Genomic DNA, 16,065 nt, shown 5'->3' with positions numbered 1-16,065 from the left:
ATTTTCTGAAGGGTCATCGGGTTGCCATTTTGAGACTAGACTATAGGCTGGCAAGAGTGAAACTAGTGAGGTTAGTTTGAAGGAAACTGTAAGAATCTACATATGAGATTAGGTGGCCTGGACTAAGGAGGCAGCAGCGGGGATGAGCAGGTGATGAGAACATAGGAGACAAGCCCGTGGGGGACAGGGAGGGAACATACGTCAAATGCCTAAGAAAGTGTCTGATGTATGAGAGGTGCTCGAAAACATGAATTCCCTTTCTTCCTTTCTTCCTAAACCAATATCCATCCCAATACGAAAAAACAAAACAAAACACATAACTGTTGAGCTTGGACCCAGGCAGGCATTTCGTGTTATACGGAACAGAGGCACGAGTCTAGGCCTTGATCTTGGAGCCATGGTAACTCAGAAACTGGCTTGGATATGCAACTACTCGTGAAAAGGAACTCATTTCCTCTCAAAGATGGTTCTACCAAACATCATCGGGCCATTTAATACTGGAGGAAGTCGGTTGTGAATAGGAATGTTTTCATACCCACAAACTCATAATCATGACCATCTTGCTTGGCTAAAGCCCCAGATAATGCTCCTGGACTTTGTTCAAACTTCTAACTTTTCACCTCCCCTGCCTGCCTTTTCATTCATACACACGGAGAGACATATACAACCAAACATTGTGTATAGTTCTTGTTTAGAGACCAAAATTGCAAAGTTTTTATTTTCTTCACTTTTTATTGACTACTCTTGATCTTGAAACATGCAAAAGCAAAAGACAGCGTTCATAATAATTCACCCTCTGTGTGAAGTACGTCAGAAAGAGAAAAACAAATACCATATGCTAACACATATATATGGAATCTAAAAAAAAAAAAAAATGGTTCTGAAGAACCTAGGGGCAGGACAGGAATAAAGACACAGATGTAGAGAATGGACTTAAGGACACAGGGAGGGGGAAGGCTAAGCTGGGATGAAGTAAGAGAGTGGCATGGACATCTATACACTACCAAATGTAAAACAGCTAGTGGGAAGCAGCTGCATAGCACAGGGAGATCAGCTCCATGCTTTGTGACCACCTAGAGGGGTGGGATAGGGAGGGTGGGAGGGAGACACAAGAGGGAGGAGATAGGGGGATATATGTGTATGTATAGCTGCTGATTCACTTTGTTATACAGCAGAAACACAGCATTGTAAAGCAATTATACTCCAATAAAGATGTTAAAAAAAATAATAATAATTCACCCTCTGTATGGATACTGTGAGGCACTGGGTATTTAGCACAGCACTTAGTACACGGTGATAGATTTCCTGAATTTTCAAGCCTAGCTATTCTTTGGCAGACACAAGACTTATTTCTATGATACATGAAATGTATGTGAAAGTACTTTACAACATATAAAATGGCATATAAACATTATGCATTATTTTTCCTTTATGGGGTATGATGTAACTTCAGGTTTGGAGAGGAAATTGCCTTGGCAGGCCTGGAATTTAATAAATAATGAAATGATCAAGAGATAACTTCAAGGAAAGTTTACTTAAAGTTGACAAGTCATGTCTATGTAAATAGACATTGTACTATTGTAAATAGTATTCTCTCTGGTTTCTATGGCCCCAGTCATATGCTAACTTTTTGGAAAGCCCAGTGGTTTCTAATATCCTAAAACAAAGAATAGGTGTCCAGATACGAAGTGAGGTGGCTGATGACATGAGTCTTTCTGGGTTCATTCTCAGATCGTCAGTAGACTCATCCCAAGTGAAGAAATGCTCATGTTCCTGGGGGAAACCCTGGATGGTCTGGAGAGCCTCAACCCCACGTGTACAAAGGCATGTGGCGTCTGGATGATCGCTGCCCTGAAGGAGCAGGGAGCTGCTTTAGAAGATCAGGTGAACCAAGAGCCAATCTGACAACTGAGCAGAATTCTAACACTTCTGAAATGCCAATACCAGAAGTAGGTGGCCACTTCGCAGCTGGTCCTCTGATGGGCCACAGGCGGGAGTGTGCACGGCCTCGAGAGGCCTCAACAGAGACCCAAGCTGCGTGTGGACAGCCAGGCCCACACTGAGTGCCTGTCTAGCCTGACTCAACTGCTTCTCTAGTCTGTGCTGATAAGAACTTTACAGACTGCCACTCTCTGGTCAGAGGCATGTGGGTCATGGAAAACTGGGTTGTGAGGTCTGCAAGATGAGCATGACCTTGTGAACAAATGCCTGTAAGACGGCCACTGAGGGCCAAGAGAGTTTTCTAATCCCACTGCCACTCTGCGAGCTGCTCTTGAACACCCCTTAGGTATTTTCTGGTAAAGAAAGCTGTCATTGGGGAATTGACTGAAAGAAAAGTCTCAGTCCTTCCTCCCAACTGGGAAGTTAAGCAGAGAGAACAGGATTTAAATTCAGGAAGCCTGGTTAAGAGCGCCAAATGGAGATACTCTACTTTCTCTCTTAAAGTCAGAAACAGAATACCAGCAATTCAGAGATTGAGGAGGAAAAGAATCTTAACTCAATAAAGGCTTTCCAAGGGGAACAGGAGGAGGAAGTTATAGTCCCCATAGCCCAGAATCAACCACCCTAAATTTAAGATTTTTCCAAAGCATGACTTTTAGAAATGACCTCTGTGCTAATTACTGTCCAATCAGCTTTTTTCAAAATCATTCATTGAGTACATACTATGTGGCAGGCCCAGGGCCAGTCATGAGAGAATCAAAGGTTAATAAATTTGGACTGTCCATGTATTTGTGTGTTTAGCATAAAAGGGGAAGTTGTTCACACACTAAGTAAAGGCTTACAATAAGGACCTAAATCCTCTCCAAGAATCATTGAAATGGGACTCTGTGGTATTCATGTTTGCAGGAGGATATTTATGATTAAGGAATTACAATTCTGAGAAAATATTATATTTACTTAAAAGTGTCTATCCAAAGTAAGCGGGAAAAATTTCCACTAGAAGCAAAGGTTCTTTAGCATGGAGACATGCCCTTATCCATGTCAAAAGCCAGATGTGTAATATCATTCCCTACTGCACACAGATTAACACCCAAACTCAGAAAGGTGGCCCTCAATGCCCTTTAGCATCTGGTTTCATCTTTCCTATCAAGTTATCTTCCTTGTATCACCTTCGTTCTTTCTTTGCTCCAAACTGGACCATTCTCCTATTCCATAAACCTTTTCCACATTTGCCTCTACCATGCTCTCATGCCATTTTTCTATATAGATTTTATGTTTTTACAGCCATCATGTTCACAGCAAAATGGAGCTGAAGGTACAGAGTTCCCACATACCTCCTGTCTCCACACTACTCACATCCCACATCACAGTGGTACATTTGCTACAATCGATGAACGCACATTGACACATCATATAATCACCCAAAAGCCTTAGTTTACATTAGGGTTTAGTCTTGGTGTTGACAAATGTATAATGACACGTGTTCACCACTGTAGTATCATACAGATTAGTTTCACTGCTCTCTAAACCCTCTGTGCTCTACTCTCATGGTGTCTGATTTTACATCTTTACCTGTGCTCTTCCTTCTGATGAGGATGACCTTCCCCACCATCTCCACCTTGCGTTTTGGAATTGCTATATATCCTTTGAGACCCAGACCAGATGTCCCTCCACAGTGACCTCAGTTACTTCTGGATTCCCCTATCAGTCCTGCACACCTCTTGTACACCATTTGCCATACAGAGCCTTGTGCACAGCCCTTGGGTATATGGCTGATGTCCTTTATGAGACCACCCATTCCTTTTGAGAAAGGGCTACATCTTATTCATCCCTGGTAAATGCCCCACAGTGCCCAACACAGCACCTGGCGTAATGCAGCCTTTCGCTAAATGTTTGCTAAATTGATTTAAGAATAAATGCCCAATTTATCAATAATCATCCTGAGCAAGAGATAGGCCATGTGTAGAATCAATTACTTTTTTAACATTATTTCTAATTCATCAACCACCACCCACAATATGCTGACCGTACATGACCTAAGCCATCCATGTAGAGGAAAAATGGCAACTCAGTGTTTGATTTGGCTTTTTCTTTTTAGCTGTTGGAGATCTTGGGCATAATTTACCATCACATGCCGGTCCTCAGACAAAAGGAGGAAAGTTTTCAGTTTATGCTGGAAGCCATCTCCCAAATAGCCAGCTTTCACATGGATGGAGTTGTTGCCAACCTTTTACAGAAGCCTCTGCCCTTTGACAGGTAGATTCTAACTGAGCTGGTCCCTTTTCCTAGGGAAGGCCACTCTGTAAGGTATTGGGGAAGAATCTGTGGTTTGAGAGAAAGATAGCAAACAAAAGTTGAAAACACCTCACCTGAATAATTTCAGAAATGGTGTTTGAATCACAGGTAATGGTTTTCCAAGTATTTTTCAAATATATGTCCTCATTGGATGATGAGAGTTTTAGGGGTGTGTGTGTGTGTGTGTGTGTGTGTGTTTATTTAATAGGAATAAGTATTAGAAAGTGAGTATTTCTCCCCTTTCTGGTTGCCTAAAATGAATCTATATGAGAGGTTTCTGTCTTGATGGACATTAACAAACCTTAGCAACCCAAGGCCAGAATGCTAGATCGTTAAATAAAACATCCTCATTATCCCCAGGCATGTTGGCATGTCCATCCATCCTTGCAACTGTGATTAGTCATAATGTGGTTTTAGAGTGGATCAGATGAAAAAGCTCACATCCCAAGGAGTAGAGCCTTATCGGCTTCCTGCCGTGCTTCCCTAGGGACACAAAGACACTGTGGAAGGCTCTGGCTGAGAACCCAGCCTCCAGTGGCAAACTCTTGCGAGCCTTAATAGACAAACTGGAGAATGAGTTAGAAGATGACCTCGCGGGGACAGAGGCGATCTCCGTGAGTTGGACAACCTGCCACCCGCCCGGGACGCTGTCCCACTCCATCCCACCTGGCACTGGGTGATGTAGCATTAATCACACTTCTTCCCCTCTCATACCCTGGTTTTAAATCAATTCCAGTTTATATTGGACAAATATGGCAATGATTTTGTCTGCAGCTGATCATGTTTAGAAGCAAATTTCTCATCAGCCCAAAGAAAATCTGTCTCTGTTATTTCCAAATTAGTCTTCAAGATATCCACTTGTTATTGAAAGACCCCAATACTGGTGCCCCCTGGAGTTTGGAGTCGCCCCACATGGCAGCCCTGAGAGAGAAACACAGCAGGAGTTAAGAAGTTTCCAGACAAATAAACCCTCCCTTTTCTGTGTGCTTTTACCACAAGTGTGGTCAACCTGGAAAGCAATCCTTTGTAGAGAAAACAAACTGGAAGATCAGCCCTGCCTGACCACAGGGTCCTTTCTCCCCTCAGGTGGCCTGTGCAATTTATGAAGTGGTGTCGACAGGCACCCCTGTCGCAGGCCTGTACCCAAAGCTGTTCGCCCTTTTCCTGAAGCTGGTCAGCTGCACACTGGGCCAGAAGATGCCCCCTTCGACCCTAAACCGCCGCCGGCGGGTGATGCAGCAGGGGGAGCGGCAGCAGATCGCAGACCCCTGCAGGTGAACAGCCAGGCGGAGAGGGACTTCCAGAGTCCTGACCCCAGACGCCAGGAGGGGCCTCAGCTACCTGTGAAGAAACAAGGCCCCTCCATCCTTGAGCCTCGTAGCTCTTCTTCCCTGGGTACCCGGCATGGTTGCCCATAACGGTCACATAACGAATAAGCAGTTATGTCCTCTTCCCTAGAGGGCCCGATCCACTTCCTTTGTTTTCTTTCACTGAGACCTTTCAAGGAAAGTTGGAATTCTGTGATTTTCAAGGCCACCAAGGAAAGAATATAAAATAAAAATAAATACCACATTTCCTTAAATCTAAGACTTCTCCAGTTGAAGGAAGCAACATTATTTCGCGTAACACTGAGAAAGGGGAAAAAAAAAAAAGAGTCCCAATTAAGTCATGAATCAGTGCTTTCTTATACTATTAAATTTGCATTTTATATTGATCCAAAAAGCTCTTTGAGGATTATTAGGTATAGATTTTTATCCTTTATCACACTGCTCTGCTTTCCTGTTCTTTTGCATTAACTTTTTGTTCCGATGTCAAATCAATCTTTTTAAAGACATTTTAAATAGCAGTTAGGCTCAGCACATGTAGTTCCAATAATATATGTAACTTTACTAAAATGCCCACAGCTCAAAGAGCCATATCTAAATCCATGCATGTACACGCACTGTATACACAGGCAATAGCAACTGCATCGCAACTACTGTCTGGCCAACAATTGCAACGCACTATCCATTGCGAGAGGCATCCTGATTTCCAAGGTGCTGTTTTGTTTTAGAACCAGTGAAACAACCTCCATTCTTCCAGGAGTGAGGGAGCATTGTAGGGAACATTTTTTTAAAAAAGAAACACAATGTGCTATATTTATTCTGTAGAATACAGTGGTTACAAGTAACCAGATCCACACATATCAATATAGCGCCCCAAGATATAATAAGTGAAAATACAGAATACAGACAGCTTGATGATCTTTATTAAGGACTTGGGGATTCACAATTCCTTGCATGGCATTGACTTACTTTTGTGATGCCAACTGTCTCCTTCAGGCTCTCGACTACAACTCTGAAGTGTGTGCAGGCCCAGGCCATGAAAGAAGGGCTGGCCAAAGAATCTGACGAGGGGGACAACATGTGGACCGTCCTCAGCAGTCGCAGTAGGCACCACATAGGAGTCTGTGCACTGGCCAGGTAATGTGCAGATATTCCAGAACTGGATACGAAGGGAAAAACTGAAAACAAAGTAAAAATGCAATGCAGGCAACTTCACTGACAGCAATTGATTCAGTAAGGATTTATAGTCCAGGAGAAAAAAACAAGGAAGAAAGAGCAAAGGGGTTGGGAAGAGACAGTAGGATCAGCCCCAAACTCACCAACCCTGCAAAAAATAGTGATACAATGAACAGTTTTAGGCAAACTACACTTCAGTCGGGCACTTGGATAGGCTATTCTAAAGTTAAGCCTTGGTGCTCTTTCCTTTTTAACATTCCTTTTTGGATAATTTATTTTCCGGATAGAGAAATGGACTAAAGTGTCTTCCACTGTTTAGAAAGAAAAAAGTCTCTGCTACAGTGGGAGCCTTGGTTTTCTAGGAGCATGGCAGTGTGGCAACACAGAGTCATACTGGACATCACGGAACAACTCTTCCCATCCCTGACCTCCTCCTCGGAGAACTACCGGATAACGGGCGCCGCTTTCTTCTCTGAGGCAAGGAAGCACAGCCATCCCAGCAGGCTCCCAGTGGGGTATTTCTCTCAGGAGTTCAGTGGGAATTTGAGCCATGGAAGAGGGACCCTCTCTGGGATCTCTGGAAATGGAGAGATCCAGCTATTGCCAGAGACACAGTACCTGAGCAGAGAGAGGGAGAAAGAGAGAGGAAAAAGAACCCAGCCTCATCCTCTTCCTGCCCTCTGGTCTGCAGACATCAACTCCCAAGACAGAGAAGGGTAGAGAATCAACCTGGAAGGGACAAAACCAAATGCAACCAACAAATATATTATGGTCCTTCCAAACTCTGGGATAAAGGCTTACCCAGCCAATGCAAAGAAGGAAATTGTCAGTAACTCCTGTTTTCCCTGCTCCATGTTTCCATTTAGATTAGAAATACCTTCTTAACTAGGTATTTTGGTTCTCACCACCACATACCCTTGACCTGTGGGGCGCTCACTTCTAGAGCTTAGCTCCTGGCAGACATTTGAATTCACCCGAGGGCTCCCTCCTCTGCCCCACAAGCAGCTGGGGCCCTACTCTTTAATCATAGCTATAATGCCTTTGGAACTCTCCTGAAGGGAGGCCCTTCACTGAACTAATGGGGAGGAGTGTTTCGTTTTCAGCTCATGAAGGAGCCACTCCTTTGGAAGCACGGGAATCTACGGGATGTGCTGATCTTGATGGGTCAGAGTGCCTGGGACTCCAACGCCATTCTGAGGCAAATGGCCATCCGAGGGCTCGGCAATACCGCTTCTGGAGCCCCTCACAAGGTAAAAGGAGTTTGGGGGGGACACAAAATAGTTCATCTAAGTAGAGTTTTAAAATAATTATTTACTAACCCACACCCTGTGGTTGCATAGAAATTAAGTGAAAATCCAAATAAGTTGCTGAAGTGGTGGCTCTTGGGTTGAAGGACACGTGACCCTAAGAGAATGTCGATCCCCTTGTCTGGGGTCTCCTACCCTATTCCAGATACACATAGAACAATTTTCGAGATTAAGAGACCTTATTTCAAAATAGGTAAAGAAGCACAAGCAGATAATGTTAGAATCTATCGTCAGAGGCCTCTATCACCTGGCCCGCACCGAGGTCGTCTGTGAAAGCTTGAAGGCTCTAAAAAAGATCCTGGAGCTGCTCACAGACCAAGATGTAAGCTTCTACTTCAAAGAAATAGTGCTGCAAACAAGAACCTTCTTTGAAGACGTAAGTGAGCCTGTTCAGGAATCTTCCCTCCCCAGAAGTGAGTGAACGGAAAGAGGTTCAGGTAGTGCTTGTAGCAGACCAGTTTGGTGTCCATTTGCATGCCTTGGCCTGCCCTAGAGATCACCTCCCCAGAGGTCACCTGTCCCAGGGATCACCTGTCCCACAGATCACCTGCCCCAGAGGTTACCTGCCCCAGAGATCACCCGCCCCAGAGGCCACCTGCCCTAGAGATCACCTGCCCTGGAGATCACCTGCCCCAGAAGTCACTTGTTCAATTCCTGTGCAGCCTGTTGGCTTCCTGTGTGTCTGCCTGAGGGTATTCTCTGGCCCAGGAATCATGATTGGTTTGAGCAAGGTGAGCCGGATGTGTTGGGAAAGGACCCTCAAACAACAAGAAAAGAGAGTTTGTAGATAAACTCCCTGGCTTCCTCACCCCTCAGAAGGACGGTGCTCCACTTGCCCATAAGGGTACCACACTCACTAATGTTCCCTTTCGTAGCTTTCCTCTCTTGCCTATCGTGCTTCCTGGGCCCACCTCCCAGATAAGTGACTTACACCTAAATCCTCATCTCAAAGTCTGTTGTTGGGATGAACCGGTTTGCAGGGTACAAATAGAGACACAGATGTAGAGAACAAACGTATGGGCACCAAGCGGGGAAACAGGGGGTGGGGGGGATGAACTGGGAGATTGGGATGGACATATATACACTAATATGTATAAAATAGAGAACTAATAAGAAGCTGCTGTATAAAAAATAAATAAAGTTCAAAAATTCAAAAAAAAAGAAAAAGAAAGTCTGCTGTTGGGGGCACACAGCTTATGACAGTACTCCCTACAGGGCTAGATGTTATTGCCTCCAACAATACCTTTTCCACGTGCAAGATTTCAAAGACTCAAAATGCTTGCGCAGTTCATTTCATCCAGGAGTCAGTAAACTGCCCCATGGCTCATCCCAAATTCGATCCGGAGTATCTTTTTGTAAATGAAGTGTTATTGGCACACAGCCATGCTCATTGGTTACATATTATCTATGGCAGCTTTCACCTTCATCCGGCAGAGCTGATTAGTTGTTACAGAAACCGTGTGGCCCGCAAAGTCTAAATTATTCACTGTTTGGCCTTTTATGGAAAAATTTTGTCAACCCCTGACATGGTTTATAGCCCTCATTTCAAAAAAGATCAGTCAACAACAATCCTAGGCAAAGGAAGGTCATTTTTCTTTATACCTTCTGGGAAACCAGATTTTATTATTTCATTTTGGTTTATTCACTGACATCAATGTAAAAATCTATTTCACGTCTAACTTAAACCGATTTTTTGTGATCTAAACCTGCCTGCTCCTGTTATGTGGTCAGAGGAGATGGAAATTTCTGGCTGCCTCCTCCAATGCATCCTTCTTAAACATTAAGGCTTTATTAAATTACCTATTCACCTGATAGTCTCCAGACTGAAAAGTCCTTATTTCCTTCATTATTTACCATAAACCTAATTTTTCAGCTCCTTAAATATTTTACAAGCCAGTGACTGTGTTGTATCCCTAAATGAGACCTGAGAAGTATTGAATAGAATCTAAAGAAAAATTGCCTCTCAAATCCAATCTTTTCCTATTTATTCACTCCAAATTTTTTTAATCTTGCCCTTTCTTCCTGACTCTTTAGCAATTTATTAACCACACCAACCTCCAGACTGCAGTCTGCAACACATGCCCTCAGTCAATCGTCCTCCAGTGTTGTATTTTTCAGTTTCTCTTGTTTGTGTACTAGCCTAAACCTGGCCTTTGAGAGCAGCTTTCTGCTGGTTTCCAACTATTTTCTCCAGTGTACCAATATTTACTTTTAATTCTCACCTTGTCCCCAAAAATACTTACTGAGCTCTCACTCAATTTAGTATCTTCTGTAAAATAATGAAGATGTTCTTTTTTTCATTACACAGATAACTGATGACAATCTTTAACAACAAAGGGCTAAAGTCAGCCCTACAGAGCCCCACCTGTTAGGTTTCCCTGGACTGTTGTTGATCCAATGATAGTAACTCTCTTGGATCCGAGCCTCCAATAATCACAAGTCCATCTACAAGTTTTGTGGTCAAGAGGATATTTCTCAGTCTTAATGCATAAGAAAAAAAAAAAAAGCTAAAGTCTATCTGGTTGTTAGGTTAGACCTTTCGCATTCCTAATAGGTATCAATTTCATCACATTTGCATAAACGTAAAGTTTGACAAAAATTGAGTCTTAGTCATGACATGCTATTTACGGTCCTATAACGCTCTCTTTCTGCAAATATATTCAACTATGATACTTTGCCCCTATATTTTTCTGTAGATTAAGCATACAATTCTGTAATCTCTAAGTTTTCCCTTTCTTCTCTTCAATATTTAAGTACTTTCTTGAAAATCTAAAAATATGGCTACACTTTGAAAAAGTGGTAGAACAGAAAATATGGCTGCTGTCCCATGCTCCAGGACCTGCTCACTGCTATTTCCCACACTGGCACCTGAGTAAAACTTTAATATCTCTCCCAGCACCCAAAACACTTTACCCCTTCTCTTTTCTGTTTTTTCATCATCCCAACTGGTTGATTCTCGCTTGACCTATCATTAGGTCTTTGATTTTAGAAAATTCAGAGGACTCTTTTAAGTAAATACCTCTCTACCTTTTAGATACTTTGTTACTGGTTTGCTTTCTTTTTCGAAAAAGAGATCTTTTAAAAATATACCTTGACCTTACTCCTAGTACATTTAAAGAACATTTCTACTTACATTTCCCTTCTATGAGGTCACATCTCATGTTATTCAATTAACTTTTCTAGCCTTTTCCTAACAAGCCATCTTTATTTTTTTATGGAAGATCTTTGTTAACTTCCTTTTTCATGGCATTTTTGTGTATGTGCCCACTTCTCACACATTTTATTTTGCCATCAAAATAAACTCCTCTATCTTCTCCCCCTCATATTCATAGGAGTGCTTTTTTATTGGCCCTTGTTTGTTGCTAACCTAAATAATATTCTGGGGAATTCCTTGGTGGTCCAGTGGTTAGGGCTCTGTGCTTCCACTGCAGTGGGCATGGGTTCGATCCCTGGTCAGAGAACTAAGATCCTGCATGACGCGAGGCGCAGCCAAAAATTTTTTTTTTAATTTTTTAAATACATAAATAAAATAAATAACATTCTGCTACTCAGAATGGCTTTTCCCCTCATCCCTCTGCCTTTCTATGGGTATTTTAAACTAGTTTTCTAGATACCCCCCCAAAAAAAAGAATACTTCCAGAAAATTCACCAGAACTCTGAACCATATCAACAAAGTGTCTGAGATAATAGAAGGCCATCTTTCTCCACCACCTTACCCTTTGGCTCTAAAAAGCACTGCCATACTCTGGTTTCTCTTCAGATCGCATACATCCTTCATCTTTTACTAAAAAGCACTGCCCACCCTCCTGGACGACAAGCAAGGCAGTTCCATGACTTCACATACAAGAGTAGGGCTAAGCACTTGTTTGTTTATCTTCTCTCTCTCTCTGAGACACAAGGCCCAAATTTCTGAGCTTCCTGTAATCCCTCTGGGAAGTATTTGGGATCTTGGAGAAGAGTCCTAGGCCTTGGGCAATTTAGATCAGAGGCCCCATAACTCCAGGCTAATGACGCCATCAGGCTAATTTGTACAAAATACAGAATAAACAAGAACCCTCCCTGGCCTTCTGCTGCCAGCACTCCCTGTTGATTATTCCTGTGGTCACATTTCCCCATTAGCTCCTCAGAGTCAGAAGCCAAGTCTCCAGCTCTAAATTCATGTCGTGTGGGTAGAGAGCTGCTGGGAAACGAAAGGCATTCTTGGGACACCCAGGGGCTATGCCAAAGGTGCGCCAGGGCTCCAGCCTGCCTTTACGGAAGTGGGAAAGGGCGGGTGGGGTAGGGGTACCAGCTGGGAATGGCCTGTGTGGAGGACTCACCCACAACACATATCTGTCACCACAGGAGCAGGATGATGTGAGGCTGACGGCCGTCCTCTTATTTGAGAATCTGGCATCCCTAACAGGAAGAAGGTGGAAGATTTTTTTTGCTGAAGAAATAAAAAAGAGCATGATTTCATTCCTTCTCCACCTCTGGGATCCCAATCCCAAGATTAGAACTGTAAGTGGCCCTTGCACAGACACCTGCACCTCCTCCTCTCCCCATGGCCGAGAGGGTGCCGGGAAGCCTGGTCTAGCCGGACCGGAAGCCAGGTCTGAAGGCACCACTCTCAAACGAACCTGAAAACCAATTTTCCCATCCTGGGTGCTTTTTTGCCATCACTTCCCAAGTTTGCGCTTCCATCTTTCAAACTGGGAAGGTGGCAGCACTGACTGTAAAGCCCTCACATCACTGACTTTTACTGCTCCCTTCCCCACACACAACCAGTCAGTGTGTCTTCGCATCTGGAAGGGGAGCCAGCATTACGGACTGTGATGCAGGAAACTCTGTTTTTCAGGCTTGCCGTGATGTCCTGATCATCTGCATTCCTTTTCTGGGCCTCCAGGAACTCTGTGGGGTATTAGATCATCTCCTTGATGGTCAGGATTTCCCAAGGGCCAGGGATTTCTACAGGCAATTCTGTGCGAAGCTGGTGAGTGTGCAGGAGGTGCTGCTTCCAAAAAAATGCAGGCCAAGAGTCCAGGCAAATCCCAGAAGGCAAACAGCATAGCAAGGAATCCCAGCCAGAGCCAGAACCATCTGGGAAGGACAGCAGTGATTCTGGGTATCCTGTCGCATCACCTTCTGCTCTGTCCCCAAGTCCCAACTGGGATCTGTTCTCGATTCCTGAAACTCATCTGTTGATTAGCCCTATAAGCCCCAGTGCCACCCTGATTAAATTTAGAATGAACTAGCCGTAACACACCTTCCAACAGAACAATTAATGGCTGTATGCGTGCTCACTCCTTTAGATGTCCCTTCTTAGGGCCTATAGGATGCTGAATTTCGTAAAGTGTTGCTTCTCAGTTGCCCTCTTTTTTTTTTTTTAATTTTATTGAAGTATACAACTATGTTTTAAAATATTGTGTTAATTTCTGCTGTACAGCAAAGTGACTCAATTATACATATATATATATTCTTTTCATATTCTTTTCTATTATGGTTTATCACAGGATATTGGATATAGTTCCCTGTGTTACACAGTAGGACCTTGTTGTTTATCCATCCTATGTATAATAGTTTGCATCAGCTACCCCAAACTTCCAGTCCTTCCCTCCCCTACCCCCCTACCCCTTTCAGTTGCCCTCTCTGTAACACACATCTCTTCCAGGCAAAGAAAAACCAAGAAATCCTGTGGATCCTCCACACACACTCATTCACCTTCTTCAGCAGCAGCTGGGAGATGATCAGGAGCACAGCCATCAAACTCACAGGTGAGGGCACGTCCACACTCTCCACTCACAGGTCTGCTCTTTTTTTTCTTTTTTTAAATTTATTTATTTAATTTATTTATTTTTGGCTGTGTTGGGTCTTTGTTGCTGCGCGCGGGCTTCCTCTAGTTGCAGCGAGAGGGGGCTACTCTTCTTTGAGGTGCAGGCTTCTCACTGTGGTGGCTTCTCTCATTGTGGAGCATGGGCTCTAGGCACGCGGGCTTCAGTAGTTGTGGCACGCGGGCTCAGTAGTTGTGGCTCACGGGCTCTAGAGCACAGGCTCAGTAGTTGTGGCGCACGGGCTTAGTTGCTCCACGGCATGTGGGATCTTCCCAGACCAGGGATCGAACCCGTGTCCCCTGCATTGGCAGGCGGATTTTAAACCACTGGGCCACCAGGGAAGCCCACAGGTCTGCTCTTTGCCATCCAGTTTTGCTTTGCCTGGCAGCTACCCCAGCGTGAATGCCAATATGACTGGGAAGACCCAAAAAAAAAAGAAAAACAAGAAAGCCAGAAAGAATTCATTTTACGTCTTACAACATCTTCCCTCAAAAGAACCTGTTCTCTTTGCAAACTTACAGTAACAGCTTCTGAATTGCCAACACTCACTTTCTTTCCATCAGACCATTCTCCCTACTGGGTCCTTCATGCGTCTTCTGGTTCCAAGTCATTGCTCCTTCTTTTCCCCAAGTCTTTGATCCAAGCCTGCTGCCCCTGCCTAAGTGTTTTCCTTTGCATCATCCCTTAATATAAACCATAGTCAACCTTCTAAGCTCAGTTCGAGCTGAGAGCTTTAGCAGCGATGTGATACTAGTGGAAAGTGTGTGGGCGTGGGGACCAGCGGACCTTGGCTCTGCTGCGTGATTCTGGACAAGTCACTTAATTTCTCTGTGTTGCCTCTTTGTCTGATCTATAAAATAAAAGAGGAAAGTAAGTGAATCTCTGAGGATCCTTCTATTAGGAAATTCTAAGTCTTATCATGAAACCCGTCCCAACTAATCCAGCCCCCAGCAAATAGGCCCACTTGGTTGGCCATATTTAAGATTGAGTTAAAACCTAAGGATTCCTTATTGGATCGTGTACAGGATCCCCCTAACTACACTGTAACTTTTTGGAAGACAGGGACCATAGCTTACTCACATTTGAAACCCTGAAAACTGGCGCCCCCTGGAGGACACGGTGTGAGTTTCCCCAAATACATGGTGGGTGAGTGACCACTTCCAGACGTGGCACTCAAGACCCCACAGACATCACCCTCACATCATCCTGGGGGTGCAAAGGGAGTCTATAGCTTGTGCATTCACTAGCTAGATCACTTAACTTCTTACCAGGTACAGAGTGTGCCCCGACCTGCTTTCCGTGGCCTGTTGCTCTATAGTGAAATCAGTCTTTCTCTCCTGTTGATTTTAGATGCCATTGTTCTCAATTTGACCTACCAATACGTGGAGTTAATAGACAGAGAACAGCTGACCACACGTGAGTCCCAACCCTAGTTTCTGCCCAGAGCACTGTTATATTCTTAGAAAAAGAGAAACTAATGCTGCTCCAGGTCCCATGTCAGCCGTAAAATCGTAGTGTAAAATCGTAGTGCACCCCATTATCAATCGTCTCTGATGCTCCCTAGATACTGGAATTTCTCCAGAGTGTAAGGTGACCCCCAGCCCCATCCCATTGCAGGCATCATTCCCAACAGACTTCGATTTTCCAATTGTTTATAAACCTACTGCTCACAAGGTCAGGATCTTCTCTTCCCTTATTTCAGTGTTAAAATAGATGCTCAATTTGTGGATCCAAATCCTACCGCTTAGGGTAAAACGTGAGCATGGGGGCCTGGGCCCCACCCAGCACTGACCGTCAGTGGGAGCCTTCCTGTGCTGCACAGCTTGGGCCTTGGCTTTCTTCATTCACTGGACATTGCTATTCTCTCCATTTCAGGGCTCCAAGCACTTCGACAAGACCCCTGCATCAGTGTCCAGAGAGCAGCCGAAGCTGCCTTGCAGACCCTCTTGAGACGGTGCAAAGAGATGAGCATCCATCCGTAAACCATCAGCAAATAAACCGCTAGGCCTTTTCTATAACTGACTCCTGTCTTCATCCTCATAACTCACAAACTTGCAACATCTTGAGGAAAGAGATGGCACCTAGTGTGGGGATGTTGAAGTGGTGGTATCTTCCTTACCCTCCAGGCTCTCCCTAGTGGCTTCTGTTAGCAAAAACCACACCCACCAATTCACCTGAGGAATGACTTGTGATTTGAGCGGTGACAGCCCC

At 44.1% G+C, this 16,065-nt stretch overlaps 1 protein-coding gene across 1 annotated transcript in view; it reads left to right on the top strand.

Moving 5' to 3' along the window:
• Positions 1 to 15,836, top strand: part of MROH2B (maestro heat like repeat family member 2B) — a 59,881-nt gene extending 44,045 nt beyond the window's left edge. Inside the window, exons 30-42 of the mRNA XM_061188937.1 lie at positions 1,732 to 1,884; positions 4,040 to 4,197; positions 4,724 to 4,850; positions 5,323 to 5,510; positions 6,558 to 6,698; positions 7,100 to 7,214; positions 7,841 to 7,987; positions 8,238 to 8,420; positions 12,389 to 12,544; positions 12,882 to 13,016; positions 13,695 to 13,797; positions 15,205 to 15,270; positions 15,730 to 15,836. Coding sequence (XP_061044920.1) covers positions 1,732 to 1,884; positions 4,040 to 4,197; positions 4,724 to 4,850; positions 5,323 to 5,510; positions 6,558 to 6,698; positions 7,100 to 7,214; positions 7,841 to 7,987; positions 8,238 to 8,420; positions 12,389 to 12,544; positions 12,882 to 13,016; positions 13,695 to 13,797; positions 15,205 to 15,270; positions 15,730 to 15,836 — 1,779 coding nt within the window. The remainder of the gene's footprint in view (positions 1 to 1,731; positions 1,885 to 4,039; positions 4,198 to 4,723; positions 4,851 to 5,322; positions 5,511 to 6,557; positions 6,699 to 7,099; positions 7,215 to 7,840; positions 7,988 to 8,237; positions 8,421 to 12,388; positions 12,545 to 12,881; positions 13,017 to 13,694; positions 13,798 to 15,204; positions 15,271 to 15,729) is intronic.
• The last annotated feature ends 229 nt before the right edge of the window (positions 15,837 to 16,065 follow it).

The sequence above is a fragment of the Eubalaena glacialis genome, chromosome 4, assembly GCF_028564815.1.
Source record: "Eubalaena glacialis isolate mEubGla1 chromosome 4, mEubGla1.1.hap2.+ XY, whole genome shotgun sequence".
Lineage (NCBI taxonomy): Eukaryota > Metazoa > Chordata > Mammalia > Artiodactyla > Balaenidae > Eubalaena > Eubalaena glacialis.
Note: the sequence above shows the minus strand (reverse complement) of the source record. Positions and strands in the feature narration are given on the sequence as shown.